Source organism: Mandrillus leucophaeus, unplaced genomic scaffold (assembly GCF_000951045.1).
Source record: "Mandrillus leucophaeus isolate KB7577 unplaced genomic scaffold, Mleu.le_1.0 Scaffold329, whole genome shotgun sequence".
Lineage (NCBI taxonomy): Eukaryota > Metazoa > Chordata > Mammalia > Primates > Cercopithecidae > Mandrillus > Mandrillus leucophaeus.
Genome location: NW_012103465.1, coordinates 3828849 through 3851116, shown reverse-complemented (window position 1 = coordinate 3851116; position 22268 = coordinate 3828849). Strand labels below are relative to the sequence as shown.

Sequence of the window (22268 nt, the reverse complement as noted above, 5' to 3'; positions counted from 1 at the left end):
ATGCAATACATTTTTGAAATCCTGAAACATTCTTGCTTATTGTAAGTTACAGAGTCAATCAAAACACTGTTGGAAACAATTCTATGAAGAGGTTTTTTTCTCAAGCCCAGCTACAAATAAGATTCATTAAGCAGAGGGCCTCAATCTTGGCTAACATTGGAATCACCTGGGAGGCTTTTAAAACACACTAATGTCCAGACACTACTTTGGATCTGTTAAAATTAAATTATTTTGGGGATGAGGTCAGCATCATTAAAAATTTTCCTTTCCTGGGAGCTTCTCATGTGCAGACAGTATTGGGAACCATTAGTTACACAAATTAACATTTGCACTTGCAAACATCTTTTACCACCTTGCCCTTCAAAGTGTTGTCCTCAGCTTCACCTGGAAGCTAGGTAGAAGTGTAGAATTTCAGGCCTACCCCAGACCTAGAGAATCAGGATCTGCATTTAACAAGGTCACCGTGATGTGCATGCATATTAATGTTCGAGAAGTAGAGTTATAACATTGGTCCGCATTTGGACTGTCACTGGGAAGTAGAGTAATAGTTGATATTTCTTAAATGCAGTAAGTCAGACACTGGGCTAGCCCATCATTTCATTTCATGCTCCCAACAACTCTGCAAGGTAGATGTTGCTATCCACATTTTACAGATGGGGAAACTGAGACTTAAAGAAGTGATGTAACTTGCCCAAGGTCAAAGAATGGTAGCTCATGGAACCAGAATTCAAATTCATCTCTGTGTCTTCAATGCATATTTATTTCTGTGCTACCAATGACTGCAGTTATGACTATATATCCACTGGCATGTGTACACTACATCCATGAGTGAGGTGTTTTTTTTTTGTTTTTTTTTTGTTTTGTTTTGTTTTTTTTGCTGTATGTTAAGGAAAAGATGTTTGGTTTTCTATTTTACATGCCACATGGTTATTAAATTAAGCTTCAATCTAGCATTGAGCTCCTGAAGGTATTAGACAAAGGACAAAACTGGAAGGTTTCCACAGCTACAAAATTAAGCAGACAACACAGGCTTTCCATTCATTTGGGGCCCTTAACTAAACTAAAGGGCAAAACACTTGGCAAAAGCATGAAAAATTTATACATGCAGGTCCTTTTGCTAGATTAGAACACTTAACTTGATGCATTTCAAAAATTCTTGAGGGAGCTTTGCATTTTATTGCAACCAGGCATCAATGGTAGTCAGCACCTGTCACATCTTCAAGAAACTTTCACACAATAAATAATTTGCATTGCCCAAGACAGCTTCCTCTTTAAGCTAAGTTTATATTTTATCCCCCACATTTAACAACAGAAGTGTAAGTTTTTTCAGACTTGCCACATAATGTACTTGAGAAGTACGGGTGGGGTGGGAGGTGCTTTACATAGCCACATTCTTCAGAAAACTCTGAAGTTCCTGGTTTAGGACAAAATTCTGCTCTATGCACCTGACTCATGCTCTGCTCAGTGTAGGAGGACTGCATGGAGACACGTTTTAGCATAGAAATCCTTTCCCCAACCTAATTCTTCTCCTTTGTATATCTCAGCAGTCAGCAGAAGTAGTTTTGGATCTAAAGATAGGCCAAGTGGAGTAACCCAGGCTGAGGTCTGTGCTCCAGAATGACCTCAGACATCACCATGGTCATTGTGGTCCCCCTGGTTTTCATCTACCTCTGGAGTATGAAGAGAGAAGAAAAACATCAATGAAAAAAGAAAGACCAGTCTTTCCTCTAAGACATGACAAGGTATAAAAAATATTTCTGGGTTATAAGATGTCCTTAGATTTTGAAATAAAAATGTAAGAAAAAAACAAATATCAGTGTGATATTTGCAAAAGGATATACACATAGGTCAATGGAATAGAAAGTCCAGAAATAGACCCACATAAATATGACTAATTGATTCTGATGAAGATTCAAAGGCTATTGAATGGGGAAAGGATGGGTTTTTTTGACAAATGGGGCTGGAACAACTGAACATCTACATGTAAAACTAAAATGAGCTTAACCTATACATCCCACTTTATATAAAAATTAAAATGGATTATAAACCTTACATATAGAATATACAATTACAAAATGTGTAGAAGAAAACATAGAAGACAATTCTTTACATCTTGGGTTATGCAAAGAGTTTTTGGATGTGATACCAAGAGCATGATCCATAAAAGAAAAATTGATAAATCAAACTTCATCAAAATTAAAATCTTTGCTCTGCAAAAGCACAGTTAAGAAAATGAAAAGACAAGCTACAGACTTCAAAAGAATATTTGAAAATCAATATCTGATAAATAATTTGTGTCTGTAATAAAGAACTCTTAAGGTTGGGGCAGTGGCTCACACCTGTAATCCCAGCACTTTGGGAGGCCAAGGTGGGTGGGCCACTTGAGGTCAGGGGTTTGAGACAGCCTGGCCAACATGGTGAAACTCCAACTCTACTGAAAATACAAACATTAGCCAAGCATGGTGGTACATGCCTGTAATTGCAGCCACTCAAGAAGCTGAGGCTGGAGAATCGCTTGAACTTGGGAGGCAGAGGCTGTAGTGAGCCAGGACACTGAACTCCAACCTGGGCAACAGAGCAAGACTGCGTCTCAAAAAAAAAAGAGAACTTTTAAAACCTTACAATAAGAAAATAAACAACAATTGAACAATTGTTTAATTCCTTAGTATACAATTATAAAGGGTGAAATGATTTGAATGTCACCAAAGAAGATATACAATAAGTACATAAAAACTTAACTAAGGCCAGGTTCAGTGGCATATGCCTGTAATCCCAGCACTTTGGGAGGCTGAGGCAAGAGGATCACTTGAGTCCAGGAGTTTGAGACTGGCCTGGGAAACACCAGGAGATCCCATCTCTACAAAATTAAAAAAAAAAAAAATTAGCCAGGCATGGTGGCATGGCCTGTAGTCCCAGCTACTGCAGAGGCTGAGGTGGGAGAATTGCTTGAGCCTGAGAGGTTGAGGCTGCAGTGAGCTACAATTGTACCACTGCATTCCAATCTTGGCAACAGAGTGATACCCTGTCTCAAAAAAAGAAAAAAAAATATGTGTGTGTGTGTGTATACAAAACACACATATATAAAATAAAAATATGTATACTATATAAGATTATATATAAAATAATATATAAATAAATGTATACTTAATATCATTAGTCATTAGGAAAATGCAAATTAGAACCACTTCTACACACCTATTAGAATGACTTAAGAGCGGGGTGTGGTGGCTCATGCCTGTAATCCCAGCACTTTGGGAGGCCAAGGTGGGTGGATCACCTGAGGTCAGGAGTTCAAGACCAGCCTGGTCAATATGGCAAAACCCTGTCTCTACTAAAAATACAAAAAATTAGCAGGGCGTGGTTGTGGATGCCTGTAATCCCAGCTACTTGGGAGGCTGAGGCAGGAGAATTGCCTGAACCCGGGAGGTGGAGGTTGCAGTAAGGCAAGATCATGGCATTGCACTGCAGCCTGGGTGACAGAGCAAGACTCTGTCTCAAAAAATAAAAAAAAAATAAAAATAAATAAAAGAAAAGAAAAAATAGAAAAGAATACCAGTGCTGGCAAGAATGAGGAACAATTAGAACTCTCATACACTTGCTGGTGGGAATGCAATAATGCTACAGCCACTATGGAAAGGTTTGGCAGTTTCTTATAATAAACCATACACTTACCACATGACCTAGCAATCCCACTTCTAGGTATTTATCCAAGCGAAATGAAAACCTAGGTTCACACAAAAAACCTATATGCAAATATTTACAATAACTTTATTTGTAATCACCCAAAATGGGAAATACCCAAATGTTCCCCAACTGGGGAATTTATAAACAAAATATAGTATACATACAATAGAATATACTCAACAGCAAAAAGGTATAAATTGTTGATTCACACAATATGAATGAATTTCAAATGCTTTATGTTAAGTGAAAGAAGCCAGATACAAAAGGATATCTAATGAATTATTACATTTATATGACATTCTGGAAAAGTCAAAACTATAAGGACAGAAAATAGATCAGTAGGTGTCTGGACTTAAGACTTGGGAGAAGCTTTTTGTTTGTTTGTTTGGCAAGGGATGGAACTGTCCTGGATGTTCACTGTGGTGGTGGTAGTTATATGACTAAGGATTTGTTAAAATTAATAAGATGTTTTTTAAAAAAATAAATGTTATGGTATGTAAATTTAAACATACATATGTAAGTACATCCATATATACTTCCTTTAAAAATGATATAAAATGTTTTACCCTAATTTTCCACTTCAAACTTTATTTTATAGATAACATAGTAGAGCATCCAAAGAGCGTACAAGTAAGGAAAGAATTAATGATTAATGGTTTGTTTGAGTTTTATTCAGAGGCAACTTTCATCATAGTCTTTGGGAGGCACACACTTTTTTCAAGCATTAATCTAACAGAAGAAAATGGAAATAATTATAATGTCTACCAATAGGGAACTGGTTAAATAAATTACAGCATGTCCAATAAAATACATAAATCTACTTAAAAATGAGGGATGTCTATATTTACTGATTTGGAAACTATAAAGAACATACGTTTATTGAATGCTTACTAAAACTTCTTTTAGTCCTCTTCAGTAATTTCTTTCATGAAAAAATAAAGGGCAATCTGAGAGTGGTGGCTCACACCTGTGATCTCAGTGCTTTGGGAGGCTAGGGCAGGAGGATTGCTTGAGATGAGCAGTTTGAGGCCAGCCTGTGTAACATAGCAAGACCCCATCACTAAAAATATTTTGAAAATTAGCCAGACAGGGTGGTACATGCCTGTAGTCCTAGCTACTCAGGAGACTGAGGCAGGAGAATCGCTTGATCCCGGGAGTTAGAGGCTGCGGTGAGCTGTGGTTGGGCCACTGTACGCCAGCATGGATGACAGAGCAAGACACTGTCCCTAAAAAGTTTTGTTTTAATTTAAAAAAGGTAAAAATAAAGAGCATATTGGATAGCGCTATGAAGAGTATTTGCAAAGGAGGTTTTACTGGGCTGGGGTAGGTGAAGCATTTCTGGGGAACTGGCAAAATTCTCCTTCTTAACCTAGGTGGTGGTTACCAAACTAATCACCTTATAGTAATGTTAAACTTTATAGTCGTTTTATGTGGTTTTCTCTGTGATATATTTTACCACAGAAAGCTTTAAATAAATTTTCAAAATATATTTAATTAAGTAAAATGAACATCTGTGAACCTACTACCTACCTTAAGAACTAGCACATTACTAATGATGTATATCTACTGCCTGTACCAGAGGTAATTGGCATCCTGAATATTGGGCTTATCAATCTCTTCTTTACTTTTGTGTTTTTTGAGACGGAGTCTCACTCTGTCGCCCAGGCTGGAATGCAGTGGCGCAATCTTGGCTCACCGCCACCTCCGACTCCCTGGTTCAAGGGATTCTCCTGCCTCAGCCTCCCGAGTAGCTGGGATTACAGGCATGTGCCACTACGCCCAGCTAATTGTTGTATTTTTTGTAGAGATGAGGTTTCACCATGCGGGCCAGGATGGTCTCGGTCTCCTGACCTCGTGATCTGCCCGCCTCAGCCTCCCAAAGTGCTGGGATTACAGGCGTGAGCCTCCACACCCGGCCTCTTCTTTACTTTTTAAGCTTTATCTTCTATATATAAGGTATGCTTAAGCAATATATTTATTTATGAAAAGGACGTTGTGCTATATGTTATCTTCTGGGCTTAATTTTTATTTATTTAGTTTTTTACTCAACATTATGCTCTAAGATTCATAGATGTAGTCACATGTTTTTGTAATTTATCTACATGCTATATAATAAATGTAATCATATTTTTTGTAATTAATTTTTTGTAATTAATTTATTCACATGCTATGTATTACATATATAATATATATATATTCTGTAAATATACCATGATTTCTATATCCATTCTCCAGTTGAAGTTCTTCTAGACCTACTCCTAGAATCAAATTCTCCAGGGCACTTGGGTTGTTTTTATTTATTTGTAATGTCTGAGAATACCAACATAAGTGTTTTTTTTGTTTGCTTGTTTTTTTAACGGAATCTCACTCTGTCACCCAGGCTGGAGTACAGTGGCGTGATCTTAGCTCACTGCAACCTCTGCCTCCCAGGTTCGAGCGATTTTTCTGCTTCAGCTGAGTAGCTCGGATTACAGGTGGCTGCCACCATGCCCGGCTAATTTTTTTTTAATTTTTAGTAGAGAGGGGTTTCACCATGTTGGCCAGGCTGGTCTCAAACTCCTGATCTGAGGTGATCCACCTGCCTTGGCCTCCCAAAGTGCTGGGATTATAGGCGTGAGTCACTGTGCCTGGCCAGGTGTTATTTTTAAAATTTAAAAATAGAAAAGAAATGAGCACCGATAGGGTACTAAGCATCATATTGATTCAATTCATGTATCTTCTTTTCTTTTCAATGAAGCATGCAGGTCTGGGGCTGTACAAGGAGCAAGGAAGAAAATGTAATCCTCTGTCTGTCTGGCCAGCCTGATAGCTGTAGCTCCCTCTCAGGCACTGGGTGTTGTAGTCTGATTACTCTCATATTTTTATATGAGAAATTTCTTGTATTTTTAAAATTATATTTTATTATACAAATAATACCTAATACATGCTTCTTGTAAAAAAAAAAAAAAAACAACAAAACCTGAATATACATAATAAATAACATCCAGACCTCCTCCCCAGCAGTAAACACTAATTATTTCTCAGATTCTTTAGTTTTTTTGTTGTTTTCTTTTTCAGGTACCCTCTTCTGAAATCAAAACTCTTTAATTAAAGAGACATGAAATGACAAGATTTTTTAAAAAATATCATGAGGAGAAGGCATTCTAATTTAGGTAGGTATTTAATATTTGTTTGAACTGATGTTATCTGCATAGTGGAAAGCAGAGAAGAATTCCAAATTTGTGAAGGAAGTGAGAAAGTGCTACATTTTTACTTTCCTTTCAGTTAATTCAGCAACACAATTCATTACACATATTTTTGATTCTGTGAATGTCCAGAATAAACATTCAATACATATCCATGTTCAGACTTCAGTGCAAAAACCGATTCCAAAGTTGGAAGATTTATGGATTGTCTGCCATTTTTGATTACCATCATCATGGTAGCACAGTAGGGTAGAAAGGACATTAGCTTTGTGGAAATCTTGCCTGTGTCACCTAATAACTATGTAATCTTGGGGAAATTAAGTACCTTTTCTGAGTTCTAGTTCCCTCAGCTGCAAAATGATCATTGTGAAGATTAAATGAACTATACCATATGTAAATTTTCTAGCACGGTATCTGGCATTTAGTGAATTCTCAATAAATGTAAATGCTCTTCCTTTTGCCCATTAGTATACCTAACTGGGAGCTAGCGCCTATCTTCATTGTCTCGTGCTGATGATCTTAGAAGAAAAGATCCTTCCTCCGTAGAGAGAGCCAATGAGGACTAAAAAATATTGCTCCTTGTCACCCTAGCTCACTCCTTTCCTAAGAGAGAAGGCAAAAAACAAAGACAGAAAACCCAGGATCTCAATGTTTTTAAGGACAAACCCACAGAGGTTACATGTTCCCCAAGTTTTTTCCTGAAGCCCCCAGTCCTGCCACAGGATGGGGAACTGCAGTGTCTTTTGGCCCTCATTTCCCTTATCACTCTACAGAAACTTGAAGCTGTTTTGTAGCATGGAAGTATTTGCCCCTTTTGCTTGTCTCTAAAATTCCTGCCAGGCAGGGTTCCTTGCAAAGAAAACATGAAAAGTTCCTTTAGCTGGCCCTGCAGGCAGGAGCAGAGTAGAAGTAAGCAGAATATCTCAGGGTCTTCCTTTGAGGAGGGCCCCAAGTGCATGTCTCTAGTACCAGACCAGGCTGGGCAGCTCAAGGGAGTGAGAGGAATGTGACTGAGTAAAGAGTGATCTGGAACAAGTCAGTAGGGAGGAGAAAGCTCTTCGAAAGGTTATCAAGTGCCAAGGGAGCCATTATTTCTCAATCATGAGCAGAAAGATGATTTCCCATGGGGCTGGGGCTACTATCTTGAGGACTTAATCCTCTGTCCCCACCTCTGTCTCACTCTCTTACCTCTTGGTGTTCATCCAAAATAGTACACTCATGGTCCTAACTACACCCTCGAATGGTCTGAACTACCTTCCCCAGGAGAACAACCAACTGTGAAACTGCTTTTCTTCCTGCTCACCCTCATCCTCCAATAGAAGTCCTTTCTTCAAGTTCAAAGGGATAGCCTTAAGGTTCATTGTTCATTTGGGTTTTAGGAAGACTCAGTAAACCACATTAAGGTATGAATGACCAGTGGCTGCTACTGTTGCTTTTCAAAAGAGAAACTCACAAAAACAACTAATAATATGCAGAATGTCTTCAAGACATTATCTTTAGAGTAACAGTGTCCCCTGGCCATTGTCTTCTTACTCTCCCTGCCAGAAAGGAAGGGGACAGCCACTTGGCATCTCACCTTTAAGGGAACTCAACCCCTGCCCTCTTGTATCAGTTTAGATTTACACGGTCTGAATGATCCTGTCTTCTTGTCATTACCCTCACTGGATAGTGGGGATATATGGAGCAATATTCTCAGTCCTCGTTTCTGTCAGATAGGGACATTGGCATATATAAGCCACTTTGGGGACTCTTCTTTTTGTGGTGCTTGGAATAGCCCAGAAATTATATTTCCTCTCAAAGAAAGCCCTCAGCTTGAGGACCACATTCTCATTTTTGGCTTTGGCTAGGGGCCACCACCTGCTCTTCTTTCTTAAGCCTCTCCCTTTGTCCTTTCTTACCTGCTGTCTGGTGAAGCTGCAGTTCCAGGCTCAACATTAGCAGGAGGAAGATCATGTTCTGTATTTAATCTGAAATAGACAATTGAAAGTCTCAGGGCCTTATGAAACTTTGCTGGGTCTTTGGTGCTTTGTTCACTTTCGAAAACAAGGAAACACATTGTTTGGGGAAGGTGACAGACCGTGGTAGAGTGGAGCTGAGAGGAGAAGTTATAGGTTGATTTCCTGGAGAAGAGAAGATATAAATTAAGGGTAAGTAAGACACTCTTTATAAATCCAAATGAGAAGTTCTTCTTTCTTTTTTAATGGCCTTTTCTGAGTATGAACCAGTCCTTGTGAACCACACATATTGGCAGTTACCTGCACGTCTCATGAAGTTTTCCATAGCTTTTTTCAATAGCTGGCCCTTGAACCCCAAATTTGTTTGTCAAATGAATAATTGGACACCATCTTCTTTACCTGGACTGGATGTCTGGGAGTCTGACAGTTGAAAATAAGGCTCCATAGAACAGAGCTACATTCTCAAGAAATACTTGCTAGTTAACTGAGCAAAGTAGTCAAGTGCTTTTGAGTGCTGGAATTGAGTTTGCCCATCACTTGAACTACCTCTTACTAAGAGGTTTAGACAGGGAGAGTAGGGAACTGGCTCTGATGAGGGTGGGGGCTGCAGATGCCCCACCTTCGTCCTGCTCTTCCTCCCATGCTTTCTCCTTTGCTCTGAAGCTTTCTTTATCCATGGACTTCTTATGGTTGAGGAAAGGGCACACAGCTAATCTGATAATGGTTTTGAGACCAAGGAGGCTTTCCACCTTTTATCAGCCATGGAATCATTTCTTCAAGGGAAATCTGTTGGAGCCATACATCTAAATCAGGTAACGGCAGAGCTGCTCTGAGTGTGATGAAAAGCAGTGGAGGGTGTGGATCAGAAGAATGATAGAACCTCATTTACATCATTAAAAGACAACTCAGCTTTGGTGCAGGCAATAGAATATTGCTGGGAGGGAGAGGTTGCTGGCAAGATTCCAAGCAGTGAGATCAGTTAGGAATGCGTTTGCAGAAATGCTGATAACTTAGAGTAGCGGGGCTAGTGGAGGTGAGAAGTGGTCTGTTGGTGAGTTTATATATTTTTTCTTTGTTTTAAAATTTTATTTAAAAAATTTCAACAGCTTTATTAAAGTATAACTGATATGAAAGAGGGTTATATATGTATATGTGTGTATATATGTTTAAAACACAGACTTTTTTAAAATGCACGACTCAGTGGTTTTTAGTATGTTCACAGAGTTGTGCAACGAACACTATTATCCAATTTTGGAACATTTTCATTACCCTAAAAAGGAACCCCTTACCCATTAGCAGAAACTTCCTGTTTCCCCTTCCCTTTCCGTGTGGCCTTTGGCAACCACTAATCTAGTTTCTGTCTCTATCAGTTGCTTATTCTGGATATTTCATAAAAACAGAATCATACAATATGTGGACTTTTGTGGCTGGCTTTTTTTCACTGAGCATAATGTTGTCAAGGCTCATCTGTGTTGTAGCACATATCAGTACTGCATTCCTTTTTGTGACTAAATAATATTCCATTGTATGATATACCACATTTTACTTACCCATTCATCAGTTGATGGTCATTTGGATTGTTTCTGCTTGTTGGCTATTATTAATAATGTTGCTGTGAAAACTCGTATATAGTCTTTTCCTATGTATACTTTTAATTATTTTGGGTACATATGTAGGAGTAGAATTGCTGAATTAAATGGTAACTCTATATTTAACTTTTTGAAGAATTGCCAAACTATTTGTCAAATATATGATTTGGAAATATTTTCTCCCATTCTGCACATTGTCTTTTCAGTTTCTTGATAGAATCCTGTGAAGCATAAATGTTTTAATTTTTATTTTATTTAATTTTAAAACACAAATTGATTTTAAGTAAAAAAAATCCAATTTATCTACTTTTTTCTTTTATTGTTGTGCTTTAGGTGTCACATCTAAGAAACCATGGCCTAGTCAAGGTCACAAGATTTACATCTGTATTTTCTGCTAAGATAAATATAAATGGAGCAATTGTACAACTGGATGTCCACATGCAAAAGAACAAATTTGGAGCCTTACCTCATACCATAAACAAAAGTTAAACAAAATGGATCAAAAATCTAAATATAAGAACTTTAGTTCCGAATTTGTTCTATTGATCATGGGCATGCAGTTGTGCCTGTACAGTTTGTTGATGAAATTATTCTTTCCTTATTGAACTGTATTGGCACCCTTGCAAAACATTAATTGATCATATATATAAGGATGTAGTTCTGGACTCTTGATTCTATTTTATTGAACTATATGTCTATCCTATGTCAGTACCACACAGTCTTGATTACTGTAGTTTTGTAGTAAGTTTTGAAATTGGAAAGTGTGAGTCCTCCAACTTTGTTAGTCTTTTTCAAGATTTTTTTTTAGGGAGCTATTCTGGCTTACTTATATTTTCAAATGAATTTTAGGGTCAACTTGCTCATTTCTGCAGACAAAGGAAGCTGGAATCTTGGTAGGGATTGCATTGAATCCATAGATCAATTTGGGGGAATACAGCCAGCTAAATAATATTTAGTCTTCCAATTCATGAATACAGTATGTCTTTCCTTTATTTAGGCTTTCTATAGTTTGAAAAAAGACCTGAGGGAACTGCTGACAGGCTGGATATATAGTTTGAGAAAAATAGAGAAATTAGGAAAATTCCTAAGTTTGGGGCTTGAGTCACTAGGGCAATGGAGATGCTATTTATTAAAATGAAGAAGCCTGAGGGAGAAGCAAATTATGGAAGGGGAAAAAGAGTTGTTTGGTGTAGATTTGGTTTGAAATGCCTATTAGATATCCAAGTGGAGGTGTTTAGTAGGCAGTTGGGGTAGAGATGTAAATTTAGGAGTCATCAATGCGGAAGTGTTAAAGATTTAAAGTCATAGATATCTGCATTACATCACATATGGAAAGATAGGAAAGGGAGTACCCAAGGACTGAGACATGGGATATTTCAACATTTATAGATCTTTGTGAGGAGAGGTCACCAGCAGAGAAGACTGAGAGGAAGGATACAAAGACAAATGGCAGTGTGTATTATCCATGCATTTTATTTTCTGTATCCTGATGCTTTGACACTTGGGGTCTTGCTGACCCTGAAGGGACTGCCCCTCCCAGGGTTAGCCAATTCTAACCTCTAAGAGAGGGTAAACCACTTGCTCATGAGCACACCTTTCAAATGCAAACCAACCCATTCCAGAGCCCATACCAACAACTGCCTCATTTATTGGAGGCTTTCACATTCCCAACACTATGCACCTGCCCTAATCACCTCAGGGCCAAGTACCAGAAGACTAGGGAGAGCCCCTATGCCCCAGAGCCTGCTGAAATTATTCATATTAGCTAATCCTAACTCCACTCACCCTGCCTCACACATTTCTTCCTGTTGAAACCACAATAAAGATCTTGCCCACCCCCTATCCCCCTCCCAGCTGACCCTGGTGCTTCCCCATGTGGCCCCTTGTGGCATGGTGTGCTCCCTTCTCTTGGGATCTGTGAATTCAACATACTTTTTTCAATGGCAGTCATTTCCTGATATGTTGACCTCACCATACCTAAATAATAATAAAACCTATATTTTAAAACACAGGGCTACAAAGGAGTGATCAGTAGAGCCAAATACTCTTGAGAGTTGCATTAAGCAGTATGGAGGTCATGGATGATCCTGACAAGCACAGTATCAGCGAGTTTTGTACAGATGAAAGCTTGAATTGGTTCAAAAGAGAATGGGTAAAGATGTGGTGACAAATATAGGCAACTCTCTCAAGAAGAGTGCTATAGAAAGGAGAAGAGAAATGAGTCAGTAGCTAGAGGGAAATGTAAGGTCCTCAGTGAGCTGTATTCTTGTTTTTATTTTAGAAAGGGAGATCTTAGTGCTTTCCACAGGGAAATGCTCATGTCATCCCTTAGCTTGACCTGAAGATACCTTTCCTTATCAAAATGCAAATATATCCAAGAAAGGTATCATCTTAAGCTGCACGAACAGGCCTGGCACTTGCCAGCATTCTTATTTTTAAATCATGAAAGGACAGCAGGTAACAGGTCTAGCAACAGAAAAGACTCCTGGATCACCCGCCACTGGCTTTAACTTCCCGTTCTTCCTTGCCCTTCCACAGGGACTTTCCTGGCACACTGTCTCCTTGAGCAAACTGAGGAACAGACACTGTTACAAAGATACTTTCCAACAAGTAGCTTCCTTTCCTACTAATCCTCCTCTAGGGAAAATATGGTTTATGAAATGGGTAAGAGCTCAGGCTCTAAAAATCAGACACATCTGGGTTTAATCCTGGTTTTACAAATTGTAAGCCTCTAACACCTTGGACAAATTTTGAAAAGTCTTTGTGCCTTGTTTTCCTATTACGCTAATAGTAACAACACCCACCTTAAGCTAGAATCTTGGGGGTCATCTTAGACCTCTGCATTTCTCATCTCGCAAATATGGTCCATCCCCTACTCCTGCTAATTCTCCCTCCTGGATACTTTTTGCATGATGGCTCTCCTTTCTTCTACCCCACTGCCATCACCTTAATTCAGCTTCTTATCATTTCTTCTCATACCATAGCAGAGCCTTCTTACTGCTATTTTTACCTTCTAGTCTTGCCTTCCTCTGCTCCATCCCCCACTTATTGAGGTGAAGGACAAGAACCTTGGAGTCATCTTGAGTCCTTTCTTTTCTCATTCTACGTCTGATTCATTAACAAACCCTATTGGCCCTTCCTTCAAATATATCCAGAATCTGACCATTTCTCACCAGCTCCACTGCTTCCATATCAGTCAGAGTCATTGTCATCTCTCATGGTGATTTCTGCAGTAGTCTGACAACTGGATTCTGATTCCAATTTTGCCTTCCTGCAGTTGATTCTGCAGCCAGAGTGGTTTTTAAAAAATAAAAGTCAAACCATATCTGCTTAAAACCTTCTAATGGCTCAACATTTCACTCAGTGTAAAACCCAGTTTTTTCAATAGCCAAGACAAGAGGGCCCTCTGTCTTGGACCCCATGCTTTAGAGGACCCCACTGTGCCCATCTTTCTTCCTGAGGGTAAGGTGTTTGCAAGGCTGAGAGGTGTTATCTGGAGCCTTTGACCTACCAACCACCATCCATTGCAGTCTGTCCTTGAAACACTGGAATTCCCAGTCTGAATGGCCTTAAGCCTGCTTCCAGGCCTGTGTGGCTTCTTCCACAGATCCAATCCCTAAGGGAGGACCTTGCTGCCAGTGTACATGTGCCTCTACCTGGACACTTTCATTGTTCTTTCTCCTGAGACTGTCTTACGTAAAATTGCAAGAGCGCTCCAACCCTACCCCAGCATTCCCAACAATCCTCAGTTATCTTTTATTCCCCAAATCTGTATTACCATCTAATATACCATATAGGCCTCTCTCTGTTGCCCAGGCTGGAGTCAGTGGCACAATCATAGCTCACAGTGATGGCAGCACCTGCCCATTTAGAGTAGCTGCAGCAGGGGAGGTGTGGCCAGGGGGGCCAAGAACAGGTGGGAGTCCCACCCCCTACTGAGTTGGCAGGGTGGGAGCCCCATGCTCCCAGGCACCACTGCAGCTGCCCAGCTGTGGCTTTGGACCCAGGCATCTGTATTCTCAGGGGCCCAGGAAGTCCCCTGCTCCCACGAGCTTGAAGGTGGCTGCTCCCGCTCCCTGGCCTCTCCCCAGTCCTGGCGACTGCTACTGGGTGAAGCAAAGTTGTAGACAAGCCTAGGTGCTGTCACAACCCCGCCAGGCATGTGGGTGCTCAGGGTGGTGCTGACACACTAGCCCCCTGCTGCCTCGACCTCTTCCGGATGTTGAGTGCTGACAAGCACAGGAGGGAGGCTGAGCAGGGGCTGAGGGTGGCTCAGGGCAGGCCTGCAGGCACCCCTTGGCACGAACAGCCTGGGTGTCATGGACAGTATGTTGATGGCAAGAGGCAGACAGGTTCCTTGGCAGAAAGGGGTTAGGTCCCTGGTGAAACCCAACCTTCAAGCCAGGGATGGCCCAAAGCCTGGGGGCCAGGTTGCCAATTGTGGGTGGAGTCTACAGCCTGTGGTAAGAACTTACAGTGCTTTGTCCGGGCCCTTCCATGGCTGCCCATGGGCCAATCAGCACACACTTTCTCCCTTCTGAGCCTGTAAAAACCCTGGACTCGGCCGGGCACGGTGGTTCATGCCTATAATCCTAGCACTTTGGGAAGCCGAGGCCAGCGAATCACGAAGTCAGGAGTTTGAGACTAGCCCTGGCCAACATGGTGAAACCCTGTCTCTACTAAAAATACAAAAAATTTAGCTGGGTGTGGTGGCGGGCACCTGTAATCCCAGCTACTTGGGAGGCTGAGGCAGGAGAATCGCTTGAACCCAGGAGGCAGTGGTTGCAGTGAGCTGAGATCGCGCCACTGTACTCCAGCCCTGGTGACAGAGTGAGACTCCATCTCAAAAAAGCAAAACAAACAAACAAACAAACAAAAAAACCCGGACTCAGCCAGACTTGAACAGACATTGGGACTACCAGTTGTGGGAAGGAGCTGCTTACTTCAGGTCTCCTCTCTCTTTCTCTCTCTCTCTCTCCCCACCCCCCCCGCCCCCGTCTGATGGAGTCTTGCTATCTCACCCAGGCTGGAGTGCAGTAGTGTCATCTCAGCTAACTGCAACCTCGCCTCCCGGGTTCAAGTGATTCTCCTGCCTCAGTCTCCTGAGTAACTGGGACAACAGGCATGCACAACTGCGCCTGGCTAATTTTTCATATTTTTAGTACAGATGGGGTTTCACCGTCTTGGCCAAGCTTGTCTCAAACTCCTGACCTTGTGATCTACCCGCCTCAGCCTCTCAAAGTGCTGGGATTACAGGTGTGAGCCACCTTGCCCGGCTTGGGTCTCCTCAACTCTCTGGGATGACCTGCCTGTGGTAAGGAGCTATCCATTGTGGGTCTCCTCTCTGCTGAGAGCTGAACACTCGTTGGGACCACCTGCCACTTTGGGTCCCCTGAAAGCTCCTGAAAGCTGTTCTGTCACTCATTGAAGCTCCTCTCTGCCTTGATCACCCTCCAGTTGTCCGCATACCTCATTTTTTCTGGACAAGGGACAAGAACTCAGGACCTGCCGAATGGTGGACTAAAAGAGCTGTAACACCAACACTTCTTTAGCTGAATGAGCATTGTGCTGACTTTTCTCCAGGAAACAAAATGAACATGTTCAAACAACCATGCCACCTCTTTAGTCTCCCCTTTTAAAATTCACTTGTGTTTTGTAAATACATTTCTTGATGTCTATTCCTATGTGGCTGTCCATTTTCATCTTAATAGTATTGGGCGGAATTAGAAACTAGAAATCAACAAGTTCTCTAATATCTGGGTCTCTTGACCAAACCACAGGTAGTGAACAGAAATGCTTGTGGGAACTTGGATAAGGTATGTAAAAAATACTTTGCAAGTGGTAAACATTCTTCACATTCATTGTCGTTATCACTTATAAGGGTGGTAATCTTTGGTCTAAAAATCCCATGAATTCCTATATGACCACTCCTCTCACGAACTTCAATAAGATCTCACCTGGTAAAAATATACCCATTTTTTAAGACTCACTCAGGGCCACTTCCTTCAAAAATCCTCCCCTGAGATTCCCAAGCAAATGTCTGCAGAACTATTGTGCCTTTCAGGATATTTCTTGTCTGCTTTGTATTTATCAGTTCATACTCAATTTTGATCTTATTTTGTCTTTTTTTTTTTTTTTTTTTTTTTAGAGACTAGGTCTCACTCATTGCCCAGCCTGGAGTGTAGTGGCTATTTACAGGTGTGATCATAGAGCACTGCAGCCTCAAATTCCTGGCCTCAAGCAAACTCTGGCTTCAAGTGATCCTCCTGCCCCAGCCTCCCAAGTAGCTGGGACTATAGTTGTGGGCTACCTTGCCCAGCTTATTCTGCTTATTTCTACATAAAAGTATCAATTTACTCAATTGCATTAGGAAGTTGTATCTTTCCAGAGAAATCAAGGAAACATCTGTAAATTCTGGGGATAAGTTCGTAAACAGAAAAATGAGGAAATTTTTTTCAAGCAAAATTTGCAAGAGGATCAAAAATGATGGTAGGTTCTAGCAGTTTCACTTCTTGGTTGCTATAGGCCTAGTTTCTTGCCATATCTACTGTTTGTGGAGATCTATTCCAAATTGATAGATGAAATACAAATAATTGTAGTGCTGAAGCTTTAATGATCTCTTTCTTTCATTCAAAACATTTACTTGGTATTTACTATGTGCCAAGCTCTAGTATACAAAGGTGAATAAGACACAGCCAGTGCTTTTATGGAATTCTCTGGTCTGTGCAATAAGTGAGGCATAGACATTCTATGAAAATATCTCAAGAATCCTAGCAAATCATTCCCTTTGTGTAATAATAACCAGCCTAAAGGATTATGTTTGTAAAATACTTCATTATTTGCTAAATACTGACAGTCTTATCCCATTTGCCTCTTCCCTCTCCCAGTGTCTAGTAGAGCCCTGGTTATCCATAAAGACCTAGATAAATACATACCCAATTGATCTGAAATACCTGAACTAACCACTGTTTTGAAGCCAAGTGTCTAAGACAGTAATTGTAATTAGCAATGTCTGAACATAATCTGAATTTGAATGCCTTTGGGCAAGTTATGCAGAGTTTGCCCCAGGTCCTACCATTCTCCATTGTATTAGACCTAGATGGATTCACTTATTTTTGTTGCCTGCCAAACCTAATGGGTATTTGAGTTTTGGGGGGATCTTAGAGCCAGTACTCTGCTTTCATAGGTATATGAGTAATTATTTGATCTCTAAACCATTTGTGGCATGGATAGACTACCAGTAGCCTTAAGATGCTATTCTACTGAATTTAATGGAGCACTTAAGTTCAAATTAAATCTCAATTTTTTAAGCAATAAACAACGAGTTCCCACTTTTTATAAGCCTTTATATTAGAAAGTTGTGAGAATTCATAGAAGAATCCATCATTGGAGAATTCCTAGAGGGTTTCCTCTAAAAAAGGGCCCTTGCCCTTAAAGACATTGTACAATAATTGGAAGGTTAAAACTCTCATACATGAAAAATAGTAAAACTGATATAAAACAAGTGATAAAATTGCAAAAGCCCTAGAAGTTGACTAGAGGAAGGGAGACTTCCCAGAGGGGTAGGATTTGAACTGGGCCTTTGAAGCACTGGTAGGATTTGGGGTTGAAGCTATTCTAAAGGGCACTGCATAGCTGACTCAGAAGCAGTCTCAGAGGTGCAAATGCACAGGCATGTTGAGGGGACAATGAACAGAGTAATTTGACTGGACACTTAGGTTGAGAATGTCAAGGGCTTAATGCCAGGTAGAGCTGCCAATGGGTAGATAGATAGTGGCAGTCACTCAAAAAACAGAGTGACAATACCAAAGGAGTATCTGAAAAAGATTAAATCTAATTTTTTTTTCAGTATAGAATTGAGGGTGGATGGAATTGGCAGACAGCCACTCAATTAGGGAGTCACTGTATTCGTCTAGATGTTTGGTAACAGGGCCCTAACTTCAGGTCAGAAAAAGGAAGCAAGGAAGAGAAAGAAGAAATATATAAGACAATTGACAAAACAATTCACTACTGATCAGCCATGCAAAAGAGACAAAGAGAAAAGCAACAAGATTGACTGTGGTTTTAAGGCCAGATCAGCAAGACAATATTGGAGCCATGGGAGAGCAAGGGATGGCAGGGAGAAATAGAAGATCGGGAGCTGATTTTAGAGGGAAGACAGTAAGTTTGGTTTTAGTCTGGGCAAGGCATAAGTGTTCCAAAAAATTATAGGTCCAGAGTGTGGGACAAAATTTAGGGCTAAAGATAAGGAAGTTATTTCTAATATGGAAATGTTAGTTGATATTGAGGAACGAACGAACCATCTGATGGGGAGAATATAAAAAGAAAGATTATAAAGAAAAGATCTGAACTCAGGAATGTCCCAAAATTTGGAGAGTGTGAACAGAGGACCAGTGAGGAAGGCAGAGACAAGGTGGTCAGAAGAGTATCAGAAGCTCCCCCAGAGCAGTACTTCTGAGGCAACGCAGGAAAATCCCTCAAAGCAGGGGCAGTTCATCATAGGGAGCTGTGAAGACTAAGAACTGGAAGTCAGCCCACAGGTGTGTTAGAAACAGCTGGAAGGCATCAGAGGTACTGGGGCTAGATAACCTTTCAGACGCCTTTGTCTATCTTGGACTTCTGTGGATTGATTTGAAGGTTATCAAGCCCAGCTACAGTGGAGCAGGGTGTGGCATGAGAAGGTGATACTGCAGTTGCCCCTTTGCAGAGTAACCCAAGTATGCAACAATTAAGACGTATGACACATTTGGACATTAGTATGTGGAATTAAAATGACACACAACAATCTATTGGTTGCTGTCCAATGTATTGTAAAGCAAATATACTCTGAAGCATGACCCATAATACTATCTCTACCATCTCCTTTTTCAAATCAGCCTCAAACTTCCCCCTGTCCATTACACAAACATTTCATTTCTAGTGATTCTCCTGACATTTCATCACATAAATCCATTTGACAATTCGGCAAGCACCCAATAAGCACCTATGTGTATTGCCAGGCACTGCACTAGCAACTTGGGACTCAGAGAACCTTAAAGGTGTGCTTCTTGCCTGTGAGGAGCTCCAGTTCAATGGAAAAGCTCACAAACAGGAGAAATCTGGGGAGAAGACACCCTGAAGCAGCAGACAACAAAGAGCCTACTGATGGGGAGAGCTCAAGTAATGAAGGCGCATAGATCAGGTTCCAGTGGCAAGAGCAGCAGGAGCAGGATTGTTCATCCACTCATAGAATCTTAGGCTTGGAAAGGAGCTTGGAGGACATCCAGGCCAACTCCGTATTTGACTCTGATACAACTGTCTCGTTACTGCTCACACTGAATATTTTTACTCTGCATTTTGTCAGTTTAGGTCTCTCACTCCCTGCCCCTCAGAGCCGTAGTATTTTAGGGTTAAAAGTCCTGATTAGTCGGTAATCTCACTCAAGCTTAGCCTCTCCACCTCCATCTCCTCCACATGAACCCATTGTCATTGTTCTTCTACTCAGTGCACCCAGGTGCTGAGCAATCAGTAGCAATTATTGCAGTTCTCTTTAATTTTTCTACCTTTTCTCTGATCATTTTATGTGGAAAAAATAAGCCTTTCCATAGTCCCCAAATCATGCTTTTGTTCAGTAATGATTACCTCTACAAGTTATTAAGATAATAGTTTTGGGTTTTTTGTTTTTGTTCCCCCGCCCCCACCCCCGCACCAACAGCTGACTCTTAGGCATAGCTTGTAAACAAAGCCCAGCCTGGAGTGATCACTGTCTGCTAAATGGATAATCACAAACAGATGTCAGTCAGAGGAAAACAGATTTTTAAGTTCTTCACCATTAAGCCTCTGAAAACTCTAAGCTGAGAGACAATCTTAAGAATAGTTAAATTATTTTACAGTGCACATATTTGATGCAGAAAATATCTCACCTTATAAAAGTGAGCAGCAAGAATAATATGCATAGGGACAAGTGAGAGAAATCTGGGGGCAGGAGGACATTAGCTTATTTGTGCCCCTCAGCACAATTTCTGAGGCAGAATGTCTCTTGCCTCAAATGGTGTGGAGAGAAAGTAGGCCACCTTTTCCCCACCCTGGCAGCCTCATCATGGTCCACAACATAAACAGTATGAGAGTATCTCAACCCACTCGTTACTCACATGAGGACTTGTCGCAGCTCCACAGGTAAAGATGCAAAAGAAAACAACAAAAAACAGTTGCTGTTTGTGTTAGATTTCCTGATAGTAGCCACCAAAATGAACAGCCAAAAGGAAAAACAAAACCATCAACATGCAGTAGCTCCTAACCCAGGATTCTTTCTAGCTGGGACATATGGGGATGGGTGACAAAAAAGCACTCAGAATTTGGCGTTAAGATATATTCACTGAGAGAAGAAAAATTGTTCATTCAGTTTAAAGTTTGCCATAACATGAGAGTGAGTCAAACCAGAACTAGTTCTGAGGAACTGACGAAAGCCTGGCTTATTTGGAAAGTTTTGGTTTTGCTTTTAGCAGTTTGTCTTGAATGGGATTGCATTTCTGATTTGGCTCTCGGCTTAGCTATGGTTGGTGTTTAGGAATACTAGTGATTTTTGTGTGTTCATGTGGGATCCTGAAACTTTGCTGAAGTTTACCAGCTGAAGGAGCTTTTGGGCTGAGACTATGGGATTTTCTAGATATAAAATTATGTCATCTGCAAACATGGGTAGTTTGACTTCCTCTCTTCCCTCTTGGATGCCTTTTCTTTCTTTCTCTTGCCTGATTGCTCTGGCCAGGACTTCCAATAGTATGTTGAATAGGAGTGGTGAGAGAGGGCAGCCTTGTCTTGTACCGGTTTTCAAGGGGCATGCTTCCAGCTTTTGCCCCTTCAGTGAGATGTTGGCCATGGGTTCATCATAGATGGCTCTTACTATTTTCAGGTATGTTCCTTCAATACATAGTTTGTTGGGAGTTTTTTTTTTTTTTTTTTTAACATCCCTTGAGAGTTTTTAGCACCCTTTATTTCCCTCTCTTTCCACTATTCTTAAATGTGCTCCAGCTTCTCCAGTGTCCCTGGAGCACATTTAGGAATAGGGGAAAGGGACGGAATGAAGAATATCAGCATGTCTTAGTGCTGTGCCAGGAAATTTACTCATTTCCTAGGGCTTCTGTAACACATGACCTCAAGTCCTTGGCACTCCCTGACTTATAGTTGCATCACTCCAATCTCTGCCTCCATATTCAAATAACTTTCTTTTCTGTGTGTATCTCTATATTCCTCTCCTCTTATGAGGATACCATCTGTTGGATTAGTGCCCACCCTAATGCAGTATGACCTCATTTAGACTACATCTGCATAGACCCTATTTCCACATAAAGTCACATTCTGAGGTCCTCAGTAGACACGAATTTGGGGGGAACATTATTCAACCAACCTCACTTCATTTCATAGTGCCTCATTTCATTCTCAGTGCAATGTGTGGTTTAGAGTTAGACCCGTTTTACACATGAGAAAACAGGACCAAGATCAAGCAAAGTTGCCTTAGTTGCATGGCTGAATTTGAACTCTGACCTTGGTGGCCCCACTATACCCTGAGGCTTGTGACTGGTGAGATTAAAACCACATCGCAAGAAAAGGCCAACTTGAATATAGGCCTGAATGATCAATCCTTCTCCTGCTGCCTTCTGCCCTTTTCCTTGTGCTTGTAGGGGTAGGATCAGCAGAGATGTGGGGCTGAACACTCAGACAGAGGATTTTTTCTTTTCTTTTCTTTTCTTTTTATTATTATTATACTTTAAGTTCTAGGGTACATGTGCGTAACGTGCAGGTTTGTTACATATGTATACTTGTGCCATGTGGGTGTGCTGCACCCATCACCTCATCAGCACCCATCAACTTGTCATTTA

At 40.7% G+C, this 22268-nt stretch overlaps 2 protein-coding genes across 4 annotated transcripts in view; one reads left to right on the top strand and one right to left on the bottom strand.

The window, feature by feature from the left end:
• The window catches only part of PDCD1LG2 (programmed cell death 1 ligand 2), a 59848-nt gene extending 39024 nt beyond the window's left edge, over positions 1 to 20824 (bottom strand). For all 3 annotated transcript variants that reach the window (XM_011988389.1, XM_011988391.1, XM_011988390.1), the window contains exons 1-2: positions 20544 to 20824; positions 8768 to 8836 (exon numbers count right to left, since the gene is read on the bottom strand). In XM_011988389.1, the coding sequence (XP_011843779.1) occupies positions 8768 to 8822 (55 nt within the window). In that variant the 5' untranslated portion in view covers positions 8823 to 8836; positions 20544 to 20824. The remainder of the gene's footprint in view (positions 1 to 8767; positions 8837 to 20543) is intronic.
• Positions 1 to 22268, top strand: part of PLGRKT (plasminogen receptor, C-terminal lysine transmembrane protein) — a 264275-nt gene that overhangs the window by 93210 nt on the left and 148797 nt on the right. The window contains exon 2 of the mRNA XM_011988395.1: positions 6742 to 6836. The gene's annotated coding sequence lies outside the window, so the exon portion shown is untranslated. The remainder of the gene's footprint in view (positions 1 to 6741; positions 6837 to 22268) is intronic.